A 17,190-nucleotide genomic window follows, 5' to 3' on the forward strand; every position below is an offset into this window, starting at 1 on the left:
GAAAAATTTATTGGGAGACGATACTTATTCAATTCCCTAAGGACATTTAGTTCAAATCTTCCGTCAACTGTTTTTGTGGAGGATTGATTTATAAAAAAACTTCTATTTCTCAGAATGTTCAAAAATCAACGCTTTTGATTACTGTTCTCAATAAAAATTCTACTAAGTTTATAGTACTCCAAAAATTCTATGAGAGGCGTAATACTACCTTCCTGCCATGTTTCTTAATATTTAATTTTCACATTGGATAGTCATAACGATTCTACGCTTTTTTTTGGCAAGTTGACTTAACTTTTTCTTAACGATCATTCTTGAAAAAACATTTTTATATATGACGAATTCGATATCGCTTAAACATTCTGAGATTTTAGAAACTGTTTCTAAATATGTAAATAAATCTAAATCGTAGAACTTACTCGCTTCCTATAATCACGTGTTCTTAAATTTGTCGGTTTTCTCCAAAATAGTGTGAACAACAGCAATTCAAATTTACACAATGTCAGGACCTCAATATCAAGCTTCTCTTGTTCCACTTAACCGCATTTTTGATGAAGAAGGTGGTTAAGTTGATTTATTTGGCCTTCATATTAAAAAGCATTTGATTCAATTCATGGAAGTCGTATAAATACTTTATATTATATATCGATATTTCACTTTAATATTAATTAAACCAGTATATTCTATTTCTCTTCATTCGTTCTTGCAATGATACGATACCGTACCAAAACCCCAAAATAGTTTTCATTTTCTTCGGATTTAATCTGAGTCTGCCTAAAACATCATTAATTATCTCAGGAGGTATATAGCTGCAATGTACTTCTCCTTAACAATTTCTTGTGTATTTTTCTTGTAAAATCAATTTTTCGTAAACACTCAGTTTATCAAGAGTCGATAGGCTCGCATGGTAGGTTTATACCATAAACATATCTGTTGCGGCAAATCATTTGCTATTTCACCAAGATGATTTAATTCGTTTTGTTTTTAATCAAACCCTAAATAGATTTTCGTTATGGCAAAGTATAATTTATGTAGGATTAAAACAATTTTAGTAGTGAAAGTTTAAAAATATAAAATCTTATACAATAATACATACGGAACACTGTATAGACATGTATATATACAGCACTTGATCGCATATCTTTTTAACTTTCAAGTGAACGCAATCGTTCGTTTATATCTATATACTGTATGTATATACAATAATAATTATCATCTACCTTGTGGCCTTTTTTGTGATACAAAAACAACATTACAATTCTCTCTCCCATGTGATAGAGGAGGCTACTATAGTCAGGGCTGCATAGTTCTAATTCAACCTAACAAAAATAGATATGATCATGCTGGGACGAAGATAGCCTCCATGTGAGCACGAAGAAAGGCACTCTATTTTAGAATTTTTGGGTCCAGAGTTCTAAATCTCGTACAGAAATGGGGAAACATATAAGCTTTAGTTATTTTTCTTCCTCCGCTATTTTGAAACTTTATTTGCCTTATAAGAGACGGCATTCTTGATTTCAAAACACGGGTTGACTTCATAATAGAGGGGTAGGGTATAAGCTTTATGCCTCCACCGTCTTGAGGCTTTATTTGCCTTCTTAAAGAAAGCATTCTTGATTACAGAACAAGTATGGGGGTAGATTTACAGGTATGAGTGCCCTATTCAAAATGGCTCTAGTGTCAAAATGCACTGAATATCTACTACTTGGCAAGAAATCCGGACTTACTTCTTTAGATATTCTTCGATGAGATTTGACAAGCTTGCAGTTTCGTTTACCTCGTACGAGGAGCCATTCTTAATTTTAAAACCTGAGTAGTCAGTATGTTAAATAGGTTAGGCTAGGTTGCAGTGGCTTCCTAGGGTGGGACATACTTAGGGTCGTAAGAACAGCAGAAGTCGACGGACTTTAGGTCGGAGAGGTCGTCAAAAAGAGTAAGTCCGTCTCCTCATGGCAAGAGCTGGGCAGTGACAGAGATGATAAGACATTGTCTCCTCCTCTTCCCCACTGTGACAGCCCAAGCGTTCAGCACACCTGCCGCCCAATCATTAAGTAAAGTAACCCATTACAGTTTTTTTAAACAGAATAATCGCTTGAAATTCCAGAGCTTGTAACAAAAATGGTAAAGTTTGCACCAAAAGTCGTAGAAAAATTCCCAATATTACCAAATATTTGAATAACATTGGCAACCCTGACTACATTATAGCTTGACTTGCTTGCTTGCTTGGTAAGTAAGTTGGTGTATGTTGTTGTATGTATGTGAGGCTGTTTTTAGTTCGCGTGGAATAAATAAGTTAAAACTGACAAACAACTATTTTATATGTATAATATTATACACACACAAATATCGATAGAGAGGAATATATATTATTATATAAAATAAAAGAGATGTGTATATTAATATTAGTTAGGTTTTTTCTGTTGAAATTTTTTATTTTATTTTATTTATGAAAAGTAATCGTCGGACGACGATATATATATAAAAACGTCCTTCATTTTTATATTATTTATTTTACCTCTATATGCGGTCTGCTGGATAATATTGTTAAATCCTAGGACACACGAGCGTTGATTTCATAAACACAAATAGACCTCGAATCTATGCGCTTTGAAATCGACGTCAGGCATGTTTGTCCTCATATGAACCAAAAAAAATAAAAAACTCTACTTCTAAAAGTAACTAAATTCTTGTCAAAGAGTCGTGAAAATATTACTAAAATCTTTGACACGCAGAAACTTATCCAAAATTATCATCTACGAACTGAGGAAATTCCGAAGTTTGCGTCTAGTCACTTATTGATACTTTCACTACGATAACATAATTTACAAGATAGAATCTAGGCCTTGCCGCTTATAGTGGTATATGATATTTAAGAAGGTCCTTTCGCCGCCAATGTTAATTTTTTTTTAAACTCACAATTTACTTCCAGCCAGCGAAACGACCTCCTTAATATAAGATTTGAATGCATGTAAAAAGTGTATTTATTGACAGTAATAGATAGTCATAATGATCTGTATACAGAAGTAATGTGAATACGTGACACGATATGAATTTTTAATTCTATCTCCGTACATAATTTGAGTATATTTTTCTGAATGTATAATTTACCATGTGTAATATTTTCAATAAATATCGATAATTTTCTATCGATAATTTAACATAATGGTATTTTACTTTCATTGTAATTTATCTTAAGTTATGAATGGTTCATTCGATTGGAGAAAGTTGTTGTATATTTTGTTTACACAGTTGGATATAATTTTCAAAACAAAAATTTATTCAGTTGAATGGGAAAATGTTTTTGAAGACTTTTATTTTGAAAGTATCACGACTGAAAAACTTAAAAAAGTAAATTTTCTTATTTATTTTCAGAGATTTTTTTTCATTGCCATTTCACAGGATATAAAGTTTTTTTCATTTTCACCTGCCTGTTCTTGATTACGTAATTTATTACAATCCTTATGTATAACCAATCCTGATTTATTACAGAATCGAATTTATAATATTTTAAATAATATAGTATCGTTGATTTTTTAATCATTCAAAAAAAAAAAAAAAATTGCGGTCTGTCACATACCTAGCTCGATAAATCCGGGTTTTATTTTAATCTTTTTTAAAAGTTGTATTTAAACGCAAGACAACAGGGCCATTTAATAACGACAGACCTATTCAATGTCGGACAGATGTGTTAACTTATTATATCTTGCGTTTGTTTGCAAGGTGTATTTCTTGTAATATGCACGCGTCCACTTATCCATATATGTCGTAACAAATGAATATATTTTTTTTAAAGAAGAAACGGCTCCAAAATTGGATTTACGTACTACACACGTTTGCGTTAATCTTTGTTTAAAATCATTCCCAAAAAAAAAAAAAACATTTTATATCTCATTAAATTGGAGAAATTATTTAATAATTTTTATTTTAATTGCGAAATTTTTTTTTGGGCTATATTTATTATGGAATGGAAAAAATTACATAGAAAATGATCTCCATATAAAAAATAAATAGAAAAACGATTAATCCAAGCCTGTTCTTATTTTGTTTATAAGAGAAGTCGAACGAAAAAAAATTATATTAATTATTAATTTTATTTATGATCCTTTTTTTATTACGGATTTATTAACGGATTAAACAAAATTAGTAATTAGAAAAAAAAAAGATTATTAATATCAAAATAATAAAATTGGATTTCGGGTTTTTATGTGATATAAAATGTAAAAGCCCTTTGAAATTGAAACAAAACCGTTTCATCTTCCATGTATTTGAGCTATGAGTAGCCAATAGCAATCATCAATAAAGTGTATTTATTGTATAAATTACTATACAAGATGTGAAAGAAAAAGTGCCTTCGGTGTGTATTTTCGAATTTCATACCAACAAAAGCATAAAATATGTAGAAAATTGCAGTTCAAAATTTTAAATGATAAAAACATATTTATACACATTTTGTAGTATGTTAATTTCTTAAATATAAATTAAAAATCATAAAAACTCAGTTGACTAAAATTTAACTGTCAAATATAATGATCAGTTGTTGTTTAAATTCATAAACATAACCTATATAATACTATTGATTTCAATAAAACTTTATAAATACATTTTTTGATTAACCAAATTTCCAAAAATCACAAAAAATTCCTTGATTATCGGGCTTTTTATTATGATTTAATCGTTTAAGTTGGCTGAAAAAATAATGAATCGTATAGGTTATCCTTTTCAATTGGATATTTCTATGTCAAAAAATCTAAGGAGTGTGATAAAAAACTGAAATATTTAGACTAACTTGTAGTTTATAAAAATACCATAAAAATATAAGGTTGTCGATGATATAAAACAAAATTTTAATTTAATTATGAATTCATCGAAGATCCATCATTTAATGAACAGAGGCGGCTATAGTTAAAGTATTGTTGAGAAGAGCGATTACTAAATTATCAAATTTATAAGCATCACTTGCACACAATATATGATATATATTTTTGTAGTTGCGTGGTATTGTAAAACTAAAAATAATACATTATTTGACTAAAAAGCATGTTTTGGTTTATATGTATGTACCATGCAATAAACCAAAACTTTTTAATAATACTGTAGGGAAACAAACACCTTAAGCGTACAACTAATTTTTTAAACAGTGTTTCTTTTCTGCAACATTCTGTATCAATGTAAAGCCCTTGTATAGTTTGTAATGGTTTATAATAAATACAACATTGAAACAAACATTCTGTAATTTTATATAATACTGTAGTGTAATAGTTACATAGAGTACTTTAAAAGTTCTCATACCATATTTTTCAAATAATTTAACTAGTTGATAATACCACATACATAACATTTACCAAAACCACCTTCAATTTATTCTATTTTATATCCACCTCATCCACCTATGTAGGTATATACACACCACCCAGTTTATATTACCTCTCGTTTTGTTTGTAATCATTTTATTTATCATTTATATTATTTTGTAGGCCTAGTATAGGTATCATGAGCCTGAAGAGATGGTGGGATTTAGGTGTACATGTGTACGCCGAGTATCACATTTAATGTTTAACATTCGATTATATTTTTCGGAACTTCAATCATTTACGCATACATACTGTCTATGATTGTATTTTGGGGTCTTTGAGTTATGCAAGATCATCTGAAAAATAGTTCGTCCCCACTTACTACCCTTATAATTAAAAAATCCAATCAAGGAAATCGTTTAAGAATTAAAAAGAGTAGGCCATCTTTTCATCTATGTAAGTCCAAGCATTTAGGGTCCCCGCAGACTGCAGACTTTTTATCGGCCGATAGTTTAGTCGGGTTGGGCTGAAAGTGCGCACACCGAGCCAACTAAACAGTTTGGTTGGTGAACAGGGCGCACACTAGTCCAACAGTCGGCCGACTATTCTCGAACTAGTTTGTAACTGAGTGTTGAAGCGGTCGCACAATGAAAATATTGTCCAGGAAAATTATTGGTCTCATCATACTCCGGAGGAGGAAAATCAACAAGAGATTCCGAGAGTATCGGGTGCATCCCATTCTCAGTGATATATTAGTTAGTGGAAAATTTTACACTATGCATTCCCAATTACTTGATTACCCTAAAAAAATTTCCGCCTATTATTGAATGAGCATTACCATCTTCAATGAACTTTTCAAGCTAATTGGACCAGCAATAACGAAGGAGGATACAAATTTAAGACATTCTATACCTGTGGAAGAGCCAAATCACAGAGCGAACTGAGCTATCGGCCGACTAAAAATCGTCATGTATGCGTAGGCGTGTAAGCGCCAATACTGATTAAACAGTCGGCCGATAGTTTGCCGACAGATTTGTTTGAATGTAATCGGGTAGCCCATCAAACTTTTTTATCGGCCGATACTGAATCGCTGTAGTGTGCGCATATGCATTCCTCTCCATACTGATTAAGAAGCCGACCAAACTATCGGCCGATAAAAAGTCTGCAGTGTGCGGGGGCCCTTAATAGCAGTTCCCAGTCAGTAATGGCTACTTGTATATTGCTTATAGAACGTCTATTAAAGGAGATAAAACCTCCAGAATACTTCCGTTTGTACTTCGATCAGAGGATTTATACACAAAAAGTACGCTCCTTTCTTCACTTAAGCTAGTACGAGTGCCAAGACAAGTTTAGACTTGTGGTTGACATTATTTGTACCTTAATTTCAACTTTGATGATAAATTTTGTCATAACTTCATGAATGTAGACGAAAAATAAAATAAAATTTTTCGATATCAGCCTTGGTTTTCGAAATATTGAAAGCTGAATAATCAACCCTCCCCCTAAAATTTTCAGAATTGATTTAGACTTAGCCCATTTTCATATTTTTAAAAATCAAGCCTTTTATCAAAAATTGCCCTTGTGCTTGTACATCCTTAAAATTGACCTTTCTAAGGTTTGTTTCATTCAGAAGTAGCTTGCACATTACCAAGGGTAAACGCGTTCGCTTTATGACCCCGCATTCTTTGCATGTTTGAATTGATTACTTGTTTACCAGAAAAGATAACAATATCGCTACACTTGAGAGAATTCAATTTTATCCATAAAAATACTTCGTTAATTACCTCATCACTTTCCGTCAGAGGAATTATAGAGAATAGAAATTTCGAGAAAGTTACACGACTTATTGACATTATGCATGTAGTTACACTCAGACAGTGATGAGGATAACATGTGACTCAGACACCTACGAACATAATTTACGTGAATTAAATGCGTCAGGACGTGCTACACCATTCCCCTCACAAACAGTAGACACTGATTCAGGTCTAGGCGATGAAGATACGAGTCGAAGTATAAATTGGAGTTCTGTGTTAAGTTTAACGTCACAAACTTCGAGAAAGTTACACGACTTATTGACATTATGCATGTAGTTACACTCAGACAGTGATGAGGATAACATGTGAGACATACTTTTTGTTACATTCAGTAATTTTAAAACCATTATATAATATCATATACCCTACCCATACTTACATAAATGTATTATGTAATGTAATGTACAATAGTTAAATTTCAAAATGATAATTATTATCCTCATTAGTTAAAATAAATGTGTATGTATGTATGTATGTATATCTGTCTATCCGTCTCTTTTATTCATTTATTTCTATTTATTTCATTTTAATATTATTGGTCGATGAAAATATAAATACAAGTGATTTGAAAATATTTTACTATGAGTCGATGATACTCTTCATAGATTCGCAACCTTCTCATCGAAATTCTATTTATTATTTGAAGCCTAAAGAAATGTTTTATTTTCATATTTTCATTAAAACTCAATTTTATTGCGTGGTAGACCATAGAATGAATTTGTTTCAGAAGTTTGAAAAAATTATATAATCGTTGGGAATCAATTATCCCAAGCCTTTATGTTGCAAGTGTACTATTTTTATCAATTAAACCTCGCATTAACGATATTTGCTTTTAAGTATAACTCCACAGGAATATTGATTTTATTTTTTTAATACCTCGATTTATTAGCCGCTCGATTTAAGGTTCGATGATCCCAAAAATCATGTTTTCTTAGGATCATTTTTAAATCGTGTATATATGCATTCTCATGAATGCCCTTTATAAGCGGGTAAAATTTTTTAAAACCCTTTGCGATGTTAAATTTAAAGATTTGAGCTATTAAATTTTGCGTTTAAAAACATGTAAAGTCTATATTGAACTGTTTTTGAAGGTATTCTTTATTATGTAAGCTAACTTTCTTAGAATTAATTTGGAAAACTAATATTCATTAGTTAAAAGCAAAACAAATATTTTCCTATAAAGAAAATTATAACAACGACACTCGTAATTTCCATAAAATACATTTAAAGTGATGAAATGAATAGAATTTGTTGTAATTTCTTCCATAAGTGATTTTCCCAAAATCTTTAGGCATCAATATTTCAAAAACAATGGTATATATCGAACAGAAATCACCCTCACATTTGAATCCTAAGTCTCAAATATTTGCATACTCTCATTTATTTTGGGAACGTCCTTAAAGAGACCCGTTTTTTATAACAAGATATTTGAATTCTTGTTAACTAGGCAAATTATTATTTAAAAAAATTTTGATATTTTATAATATATGAATCATACGATAGATATAATATAAAACCTGCCCCCTAAAAACTAGAATGTATACCAAAAATAAAAAAATTATATCAAATCAATACTAGAATTGAATAATTAAATAAAATATCTGTATAAATATATAGTAATGTAATACATAAATGATTATTTTTTTATCATTGTTAAATAAATGTATTCATAATTTTAATTTATAAAATAAAACTATTTATCTGTATATATATATATATATATATTATACTACTACAGATAATAAATCATCCCTTAACCTATCTGTTATAATTTTCATTATTTTAACTTACAAATAAAACATTAATTATTATATCATATGTTTGTTTTAATAAATGTTATAATATTTAATATTCATTTATAAAATGTATGTATGAAAATACAGTCAAACTATATCTGAATTAGTGCAAAAATATTAATTCAACTATGATAATTGAAAAATAAATTGTTCAAAATGTACATTACATTTAAACTATTATTATTAAACTAAAAAACTAAAATTGATTAAACTAAATATTTCAAAAAAAAAAATTTTAACTTTTTAGGAAATTTTTTTAATGAAAATCAATAAATTCTGAATTATTTATTTTTATTTATTTCATTTAACAAAAATTCAAAGAACAATTATTTATTGAACTTTCTCACTGGGAATTTTCAGTGCGGTATCCGTGGCTAAAACAGGCTGGAGAAATAATATATCCCTGTATATTATAAATGTGAAAGTTAGGATGTTTGTTTGTTACGCTTTCACGCAAAAACTACCGAATGGATTTGCATGAAAGTGTACAATAATATAGCTCACTACGCCATCTATGAGTATCATTTTGAACCATAAATTAAAGATTTCTGTAAAATTGCGAACCTGATACAATTCATGGCTACGTGTTCTGATACGCTTAGATAAATAATATTATATCAGATAGATTTAAAATTTGGATCTGCAAAACTTCCATCTGAGTAGCTCTGAATACCGCCGTATCTACATACTTTGATTCTTTTTCGCCACAAAATTGATTTTTTCGCAAGTTTATTGTTGAAACCATGTCAGATTATAAAAAATATTTTGATTAGAATATAAAGCGTTATTAAAGCTTATGAATTTGAATTAATGATAAAAATTTACTATCAAAATTCAAGTTGTAGCGTTATTTAAACTGGAATACGATCACCCATTATAAACCTACTGCATGCAATGCTAATAAATATAAATATTATTCAACAAATAACCAAACATTTATACTTGAAGTAGTATGATGAGGTTTGTTGTATGCATTTTTTATTGGTTTTACACCGTTACAATACGATCAAATGATAATAACTAACTGTTCGATTCAAATAAAAAAATACAAGCACATAAAATTTATTTCATACAACATATTGAAATGATATTGATAGCATATATAATCATTTAAGCAAAAGAATAAAATATTTTTTTTTTTTTAATATTTTCTATTAAAAATTGAATAAATTTAAAAATATTTATTTAATTTTCTCTATGAAATTGTAAAACTGTTTCAAAGGCTATTCAATTTTCTTTGTTGGAACTTGAAAAACCTTTGAACATCTTTTTAATCTCGTGAAATAGTCGTCAGATTGTAATAACAGCATTGTAGTCGAAAATGCAGTGTAGTAAATTGATGAAAAATCGATCTAAGAAATATTGTTTTTATTTCATATACTTAAGGAGGTCCGAGGTCCTTTCGCCGCCAATGTTAATTAAAAAAAGATTAGATTACAAGGAAAAATAATTTTTTTATAATAGTTTAAGTCCTTATCTATCGTTAAGTGACGTTTCGATCATACTTTACCGTGTAAATTTTTGTGAAAACTTTTTCAAGAATGTTAGTATTTTTTGACAGTCTTAGAAGAAAGTAAGGCCCTGTCAACTTTTCTTAAATTATGCAACCAGTTATCGATTACATGAAGTGAAAAAAACTGAAAATTATTTTTTCGAAATATTCAGGTTTCTGTTTTTGCACTATAATATATAATTTATCGTGAAATTGATTGGGAAATAATAAATAATGAACTGAAAAAAAAGTACTAGCGGGAAAATAAGTCAAATACTTACTTTATTGAATTAAGGAGGTCCTTTCGCCGCCAATGTTAATAAAAATAATCTACATATTATAATTTTCGTTAAATTTCAAAATAAATTTATTTGTATTTAATTTTGAAATGATGTGTTTTGAATGAAAAAATTAATTAATTAAAAATTTTTTGTTGAAAAAACTTTTATGTATTTTTCATATTAATATTTTATCAGTTGATATGATAACAATTATCATAATGAAAAACTGTATATCAATTTGTTGTTTGTTAATATTATTTATTAATAATTATTTATTGAAATTGCGTAATTAACTTAATTAAAAATTTTGACCTTTAAATTATAGTCGATTTTTATATAACTATAAAACCTCCTTCACAACCGGTCTTTAACTCTTGCAAAAAAAGAAAGCACCCACATATGTTTTTATTTAAGGATGTACGAGCGCCAGAGAAATTTTGGATAAAAGGCTTGATTTTTTTTTTTATATGAAGTTGGATTAAGTCTAAATCAATTCCGAAAATTTTGGGGGGTGGGTCAAAATATTGAAAATTGGAAATTTTATTTAATTAAAGGAAAACCAAGGCAGATATCGAAAAATTGTATTTTTCATCTACATTGATGAAGTTATAACAAAATTCATTATCAAAGTTGAAAATAAGGTACAAATAATTTCAATCACAAGTGTCAACTTGCCTTGGCGCTTGTACTACCTTAATAATCTCACTTTTTTTAATCTGTGTGATAGAAAGTTTTTATTTCATACCGAATGGAAATTTTAAGAAATATTTACAATATTGGCAATGCCGTTGTGTATTTAAAAAAATTCGTATATGTGCGATTAGTAAAATGGAAATATTTACTACAAGCAAAGTTATAGATAAATTTAACTAATTTATCTTTTGCATTTCATTACAAGTTATCCGTAATCCATGGACTTGGTAAAAGATGTTTTTTTTTCACAATGAACGCGAAAAAGAATTCAGACAAAAAGAAGATAAATTTGATTTTTATATACAAAAATTTAAATAAATTCACGTGTATGCTATTCAGTCAATGTCACAAAAACTCTCAATCTTAAAATATATACATTTTATTTGATGGAACAATAGATTGAACATAATGGAATTTACAAATCATTCATCACTACCACTACATATATCAATAAAAATCATTTACTACCAAATACATCAAAAAATCAAGAAATACGAGACAATATGTCTAAAATTATAATACTACATCTGATTTTTAACAGACCATGACCAATCTTAACATTTTATTTACTAATACAAAAAAAAAATACTAGGTATACTTCAAAATAATATTTATTATCTTTTACACATATTTTTATTTTTTAATAATAATATAAATATTATGTAAATAGTTATTTACATTCCCCCCTCCCCCTCTTTATTGTTCACTCATCCCACTTTGTTTTTGTTTTTGTTTTTTTTTTTTGATTGCACTTGTTATAATTTTTTTAATCGTTTTTTATGAGTATTGTAAATTTAATTACTTCCGAATTAAAAAACGATTATTTTTTTAACATTATTAATTGACGAGATAAAAAAATTTTTATTATTTTAAAGAATTATTAGTCTCTAGTTCACAAGATTGCGGGCTAGGATCGGTGGCGCCATTTTTAGCCAAAATGTATTCAAAATTAGAGAGATTTTGTTGATTATCGTTACAATTTACTATTCGCTTCTAAACTCACGAATCGTATTATATAACTAAATGCAGTTATATTATTCCCATGAATATTTCTAAACTTGTCTTCAAATTTTGGATGATGTATTAAACCAATTCGTTTTTGAGAAAATAAAAAAATAATCAGCAGTTTCAAAAAAATTAATAAGTTTTTTTTATCTTACAGAATTGTGCAATGATGGGTATCCAGGCGACAGCAGGGAAACGTAAACTGGACGCAGTTGTGGCATCAGGTGGTGTAGCAGCGTCATCAAATTGTGAAGACTCAACGACAACAATCCCTGCAAAAGCGGGTCGCTGGGCCGATAATACAACCAGCAATAATAATATAACATCAACACCTTCATTAGTAATAAATTCAAATAGTAATAATAATAGTCTTACGTCATCGACATCGTTAACGACATCAACATCATCACCCATGACATTAACGACAACAATAACAACGCCTTCAAATGTACCTCCACCTCCGGCCACAACTGACGATTGTATAGCTCGATTACGGGCGGTTGCTGTACCTGGTGAAATTAGTAATAATAATTTAGCTTCATCGCCGTCAACGACGACGTCCCACAATGGTCTTAGTTCTAATAGTAGTTTAACGTCAAATAGTAATAGTTGGCAAACAAATGGAATTGCATCGTCGACATCGGCTACCACACTTTTATCCGAAGACTTAGATGACGATGATATTGATGATTACGATGATTTTAGTGATGATGATCGTTGTTCAGATTTACCATATTCGTCGGCAACTCCACAAGGTTATCAACCAGCACGTTATCCCGACTTCTCTCAATACCAAAGTCAACGACAACAAGGTTATTATCATACGGACGATCCATTTCAAACACAATATTTAAATCGTCAACCAAATCATCATCGAGGTGCTCCAGGAGGTTATTGGAATAATTATTACAATCAACCTCAACAACAACCTCATCAGCCACAGCAAGCTCAACAAACGATACGATGTGATGAGAATGGTAAATCGTATTTAGAATTAGGTAGTGCCCCGCCACCTATACAACCGACACAATCAAGACAAATACCTCCACCACCACCTCCGCCTCCAATACGATGTTGTGATGGACCTACACGATGGTGTAATTACCCTTGTTATAGACAACGTCGTTTAGCTGTATTAAATTTATCAATGTTTAAATTAGCACGATATCGACAGTGTTCGGATCCATCGTTACATCGATCAGTACTTATTTGTAATACATTGCGATTGATTGAGCGAGAAATGGAAGCGGAAGGTAATCAAATTGCTGCTTATCAAGCTCAACAACAACAAGCCCAACAGCAACAACAAGCGCATCAACATCAGCAACAAATGGAAGCTGAATCAGCGGCATCGTCGTATACATCGAATCAAACCTTTAATGAGTATTCAAATCGTTTAACACCTGTTATGGATTCGTCCTCAGTATCTACGTCCTACGAACATAATTTACGTGAATTAAATGCGTCAGGACGTGCTACACCATTCCCCTCACAAACAGTAGACACGGATTCAGGTCTAGGCGATGAAGATACGAGTCGAAGTATAAATTGGAGTTCTGTGTTAAGTTTAACATCACAAACTGATTTAGATCCGTTAAATAATAATGAATTGTATCAAACAATCGAACCAACGTCGACTAATGGACCTACAGTTGTAACGGCTGATGTTGACATGTCACAACATCATCATAATACCTCAAATTCGTCAACGTCTTCGCCAACGTTATCCTCGTCAACGACAACGTTGCTATCTTCGTCCTCGTCTTCATCACAGTTAATGGATGAATTTTTACCTAGTTGGAATAAAAACAATAATAGTTCAAATTCTGCGTCTTCGTGTAGTGTTGACGATCATAGTGTCGGTTTAAGGACGGAACAATATAATAATCGTTTTCCTGGTGAAGGTGAATGGGACTCATTTATGCAAGTATTAGTTGGTGGCTCCTAGCAGCAGTGTTGTCATAATAGTAATGTTGTAGACATAAGCACGTTGGAAGAGTTTCCAGGACCAAGTATATCGTTGGCCGATGTGCTTGTGGATACAACACATCTGTCTGAAGAAGACAGTGCTCAGGTTGTGATTGGCTGTGGAAATGTTCAATCGTCTTATAATAATTAAAAAAAAAACGATGAATAATTTCCATTTTATGCAGCTACTACCTAACTATTATTACCCTTACCCCCACTTACCCTGCCATCCCCTTTTTTTAAATCCTATTCTACTTAATTAAGGCGGCATAATATATATATTTTTAATTTGTGCATTAATTATACAAAGAAATACAAGAACAAAAAAAAACTATTGAGGACCACAAAAATATAACACTCCACAAACATAAACTGAATAATTGTAGTGTTTAGAGCCGAAGGAATTGCAGGCGGAAAATTTAAATTAGAGAAAAAAATGTACTATTATTGTTCAGCTGCAAATGCAAATTAGATAATTGAAGATGAAGTTATTCAAAATGTTTTGTTTGTTATTTTTTGTTTATTTTTTAAAAGATTCGAACGCAATTATAAATTTTATTATTTTTTTTAATTCAAGAGAAAATTTAAAGACTCAAAACTGAACAAATTCTTGAATGATAAACTTTTTAGGACATTTATACAAGACAGCGTAAAATAATAATTATTAGAAGATATGAGAGAATTTCCTGGATATGAGAAGTTTATAAGGTATCATTACCTTTTGTTCCTAATTCTGGAGACTAAAAAGTTCATAAAATATTTTTTTCTATTTGATTGTATGAAAGGGAAACCTGTGATAATTAAAACATATAAAAATCATTATCCCACTGATCCCGTCAAATAGTGAAACATAAATGTACTTAAAAAAAAATTGAACTGAAAAATTCTCGAAATATTCAAAAGCATGTGCATTTGTTCAGTTTCGAGATGAAATTTCACAAAATTTTTCATAAATAGACAAATTTTAACATTAATTAATAATATTTTTTTTTTTTTGTACCTTGGAAATGAATTAAAAAATTATCGTCAATTGATAAGTTTTGTAAATACAAAATATATATATAAATATTAACGACCTAAATTTTACACTAAATCTACCTCAATGAAAAACCCTTAATTTAGAACAATTTTATAATCATAAAATTAAATCAAATATTTTAAAAAATCATTTCAAATAATTAATTTTTATATCTTAAATTATTACAAAATTGTATTTAAAAAAAAATTATGTATTTGAAATGCGAAACACTTGAATTCGAAAATTTTTTTTATTATGGAAAAAATTGTTGGATTTGACTGAAAAATAAATTTATTTCCATTGTACCAAGAAAAAAAATAAATTTTTTCATTTAAAAACACGATGATCTCTTGTTTACAATCCAAAGCGATTTTTTAAAATAATTACTAAATATTCTTAATTAATAATTATTTTTGAAAATTGAGTTTCCTACTTTCCTAAAAATATTTTGGATTATCTAAAACAACTAATAAGGATTTCCATTTTCCATTTTATAAAAACTGTTTTAATGACTACCATATTAAATTAAAATATATTGTAAAAAAAAAATCACTTAAAAAATTATTATTTTAATTTTACATGCTCAAAGTTCTTAACGCTCAAAACTTTAAAAAAAAAAACAGACATTTGCATGTAAAGAATAACGAATATGTAGATTTGTATTTGCCATTTCAAAATAAAAATACATTGGAGAAAATTTTAAAAATAAAAGAAAAATGTGTCTACATCAGTTTTCGTCAAGTTATTTATTTTTGAATTTATTTGAAATAAAAATAAATTATTACTTTTTTTTATTTGTGTCTATCGTAAATACATTATATGTATCATAATTTGTGATTTCTGAAGTGACCTGAAAAGCAAACCTTTCTTTTAAATAAAATTATAAACGAAATTACTGAAATTTAAAAAAAAAATTTATTTAATTGAAAAGGTTTGTCTCCATCTCTTAATTTTTATGGCAATTTTTTAGTCAAATTTGTAGAAAAAAAATGCATTATAACTGTGTTAAATAGTTTAAAAATATTAAACAGATTTATAATTCTTTTTTTTTTCCAAAAAATAGTTGGGCATTTTTTTTGATTTAATTCAAAAATGTGTAGTAAAGTTTTAAATTTTGTTTTTCCAAAAATATGGAAAATTTTAAATAAAAATTAACTTGGAATATTTTTGGAAAGATAAACAATTGTATAAAGGGGTTTTTAAAGATGCAAAAAAATGTTTTTAGCCCAAAAATAATTTAAAAACACACACAGTTAAAATATATATATAAATAATTAAATGTAAATGGAATGAATATATATATATAATTTTTTAAATTGTAAATAAATTTTCTGTAAATAATATAAATATATAAAAATTATAAACTAAGAAAAACAAAAGTTCTATTTAGCTGATATTATTATATATAAAAATAATAGAAAAACAAAAAAACAAAAAAAAATACAGATTTACGTATAAAAAAAAATACAACTAAATTAGTTATAAATAAAAAATAAATTTAGGAATTAATGATGTTAATTATTATTATTAAAATAAAAACAAAACATACAAAAAAAATTATACAACACATTTATTTTAAAAGAAAATTATTGAAAAAAAATTGTGTAAATAGGTCTAAGGCAATATCGATGATTTTAAACAAAAAAAATGACGAAAACAAAAATCTATATACAATCGAAGAAAAAAAAAACTTTTTTTTTTGTGTTTTTTAAACAAAATGTCTCTAGTCTTAAACTTTTTTACAACTTGATTATTGCTTCAAAAATTAATTGATAAATTGTTGTACATTTTGAATTCGAATGAAATTTAATGGAAGCTTCTTTTCTACATTT

The 17,190-nt window shown here is 28.6% G+C and overlaps 1 protein-coding gene across 2 annotated transcripts in view; it reads left to right on the top strand.

Moving 5' to 3' along the window:
* Positions 1 to 15,320, top strand: part of LOC123292282 (probable serine/threonine-protein kinase DDB_G0280133) — a 207,957-nt gene extending 192,637 nt beyond the window's left edge. For both annotated transcript variants that reach the window (XM_044872874.1, XM_044872873.1), the window contains one exon: positions 12,530 to 15,320. In XM_044872874.1, the coding sequence (XP_044728809.1) occupies positions 12,530 to 14,320 (1,791 nt within the window). In that variant the 3' untranslated portion in view covers positions 14,321 to 15,320. The remainder of the gene's footprint in view (positions 1 to 12,529) is intronic.
* Positions 15,321 to 17,190: the final 1,870 nt, after the last annotated feature.

The sequence above is a fragment of the Chrysoperla carnea genome, chromosome 2, assembly GCF_905475395.1.
Source record: "Chrysoperla carnea chromosome 2, inChrCarn1.1, whole genome shotgun sequence".
Taxonomy (NCBI): Eukaryota; Metazoa; Arthropoda; class Insecta; order Neuroptera; family Chrysopidae; genus Chrysoperla; species Chrysoperla carnea.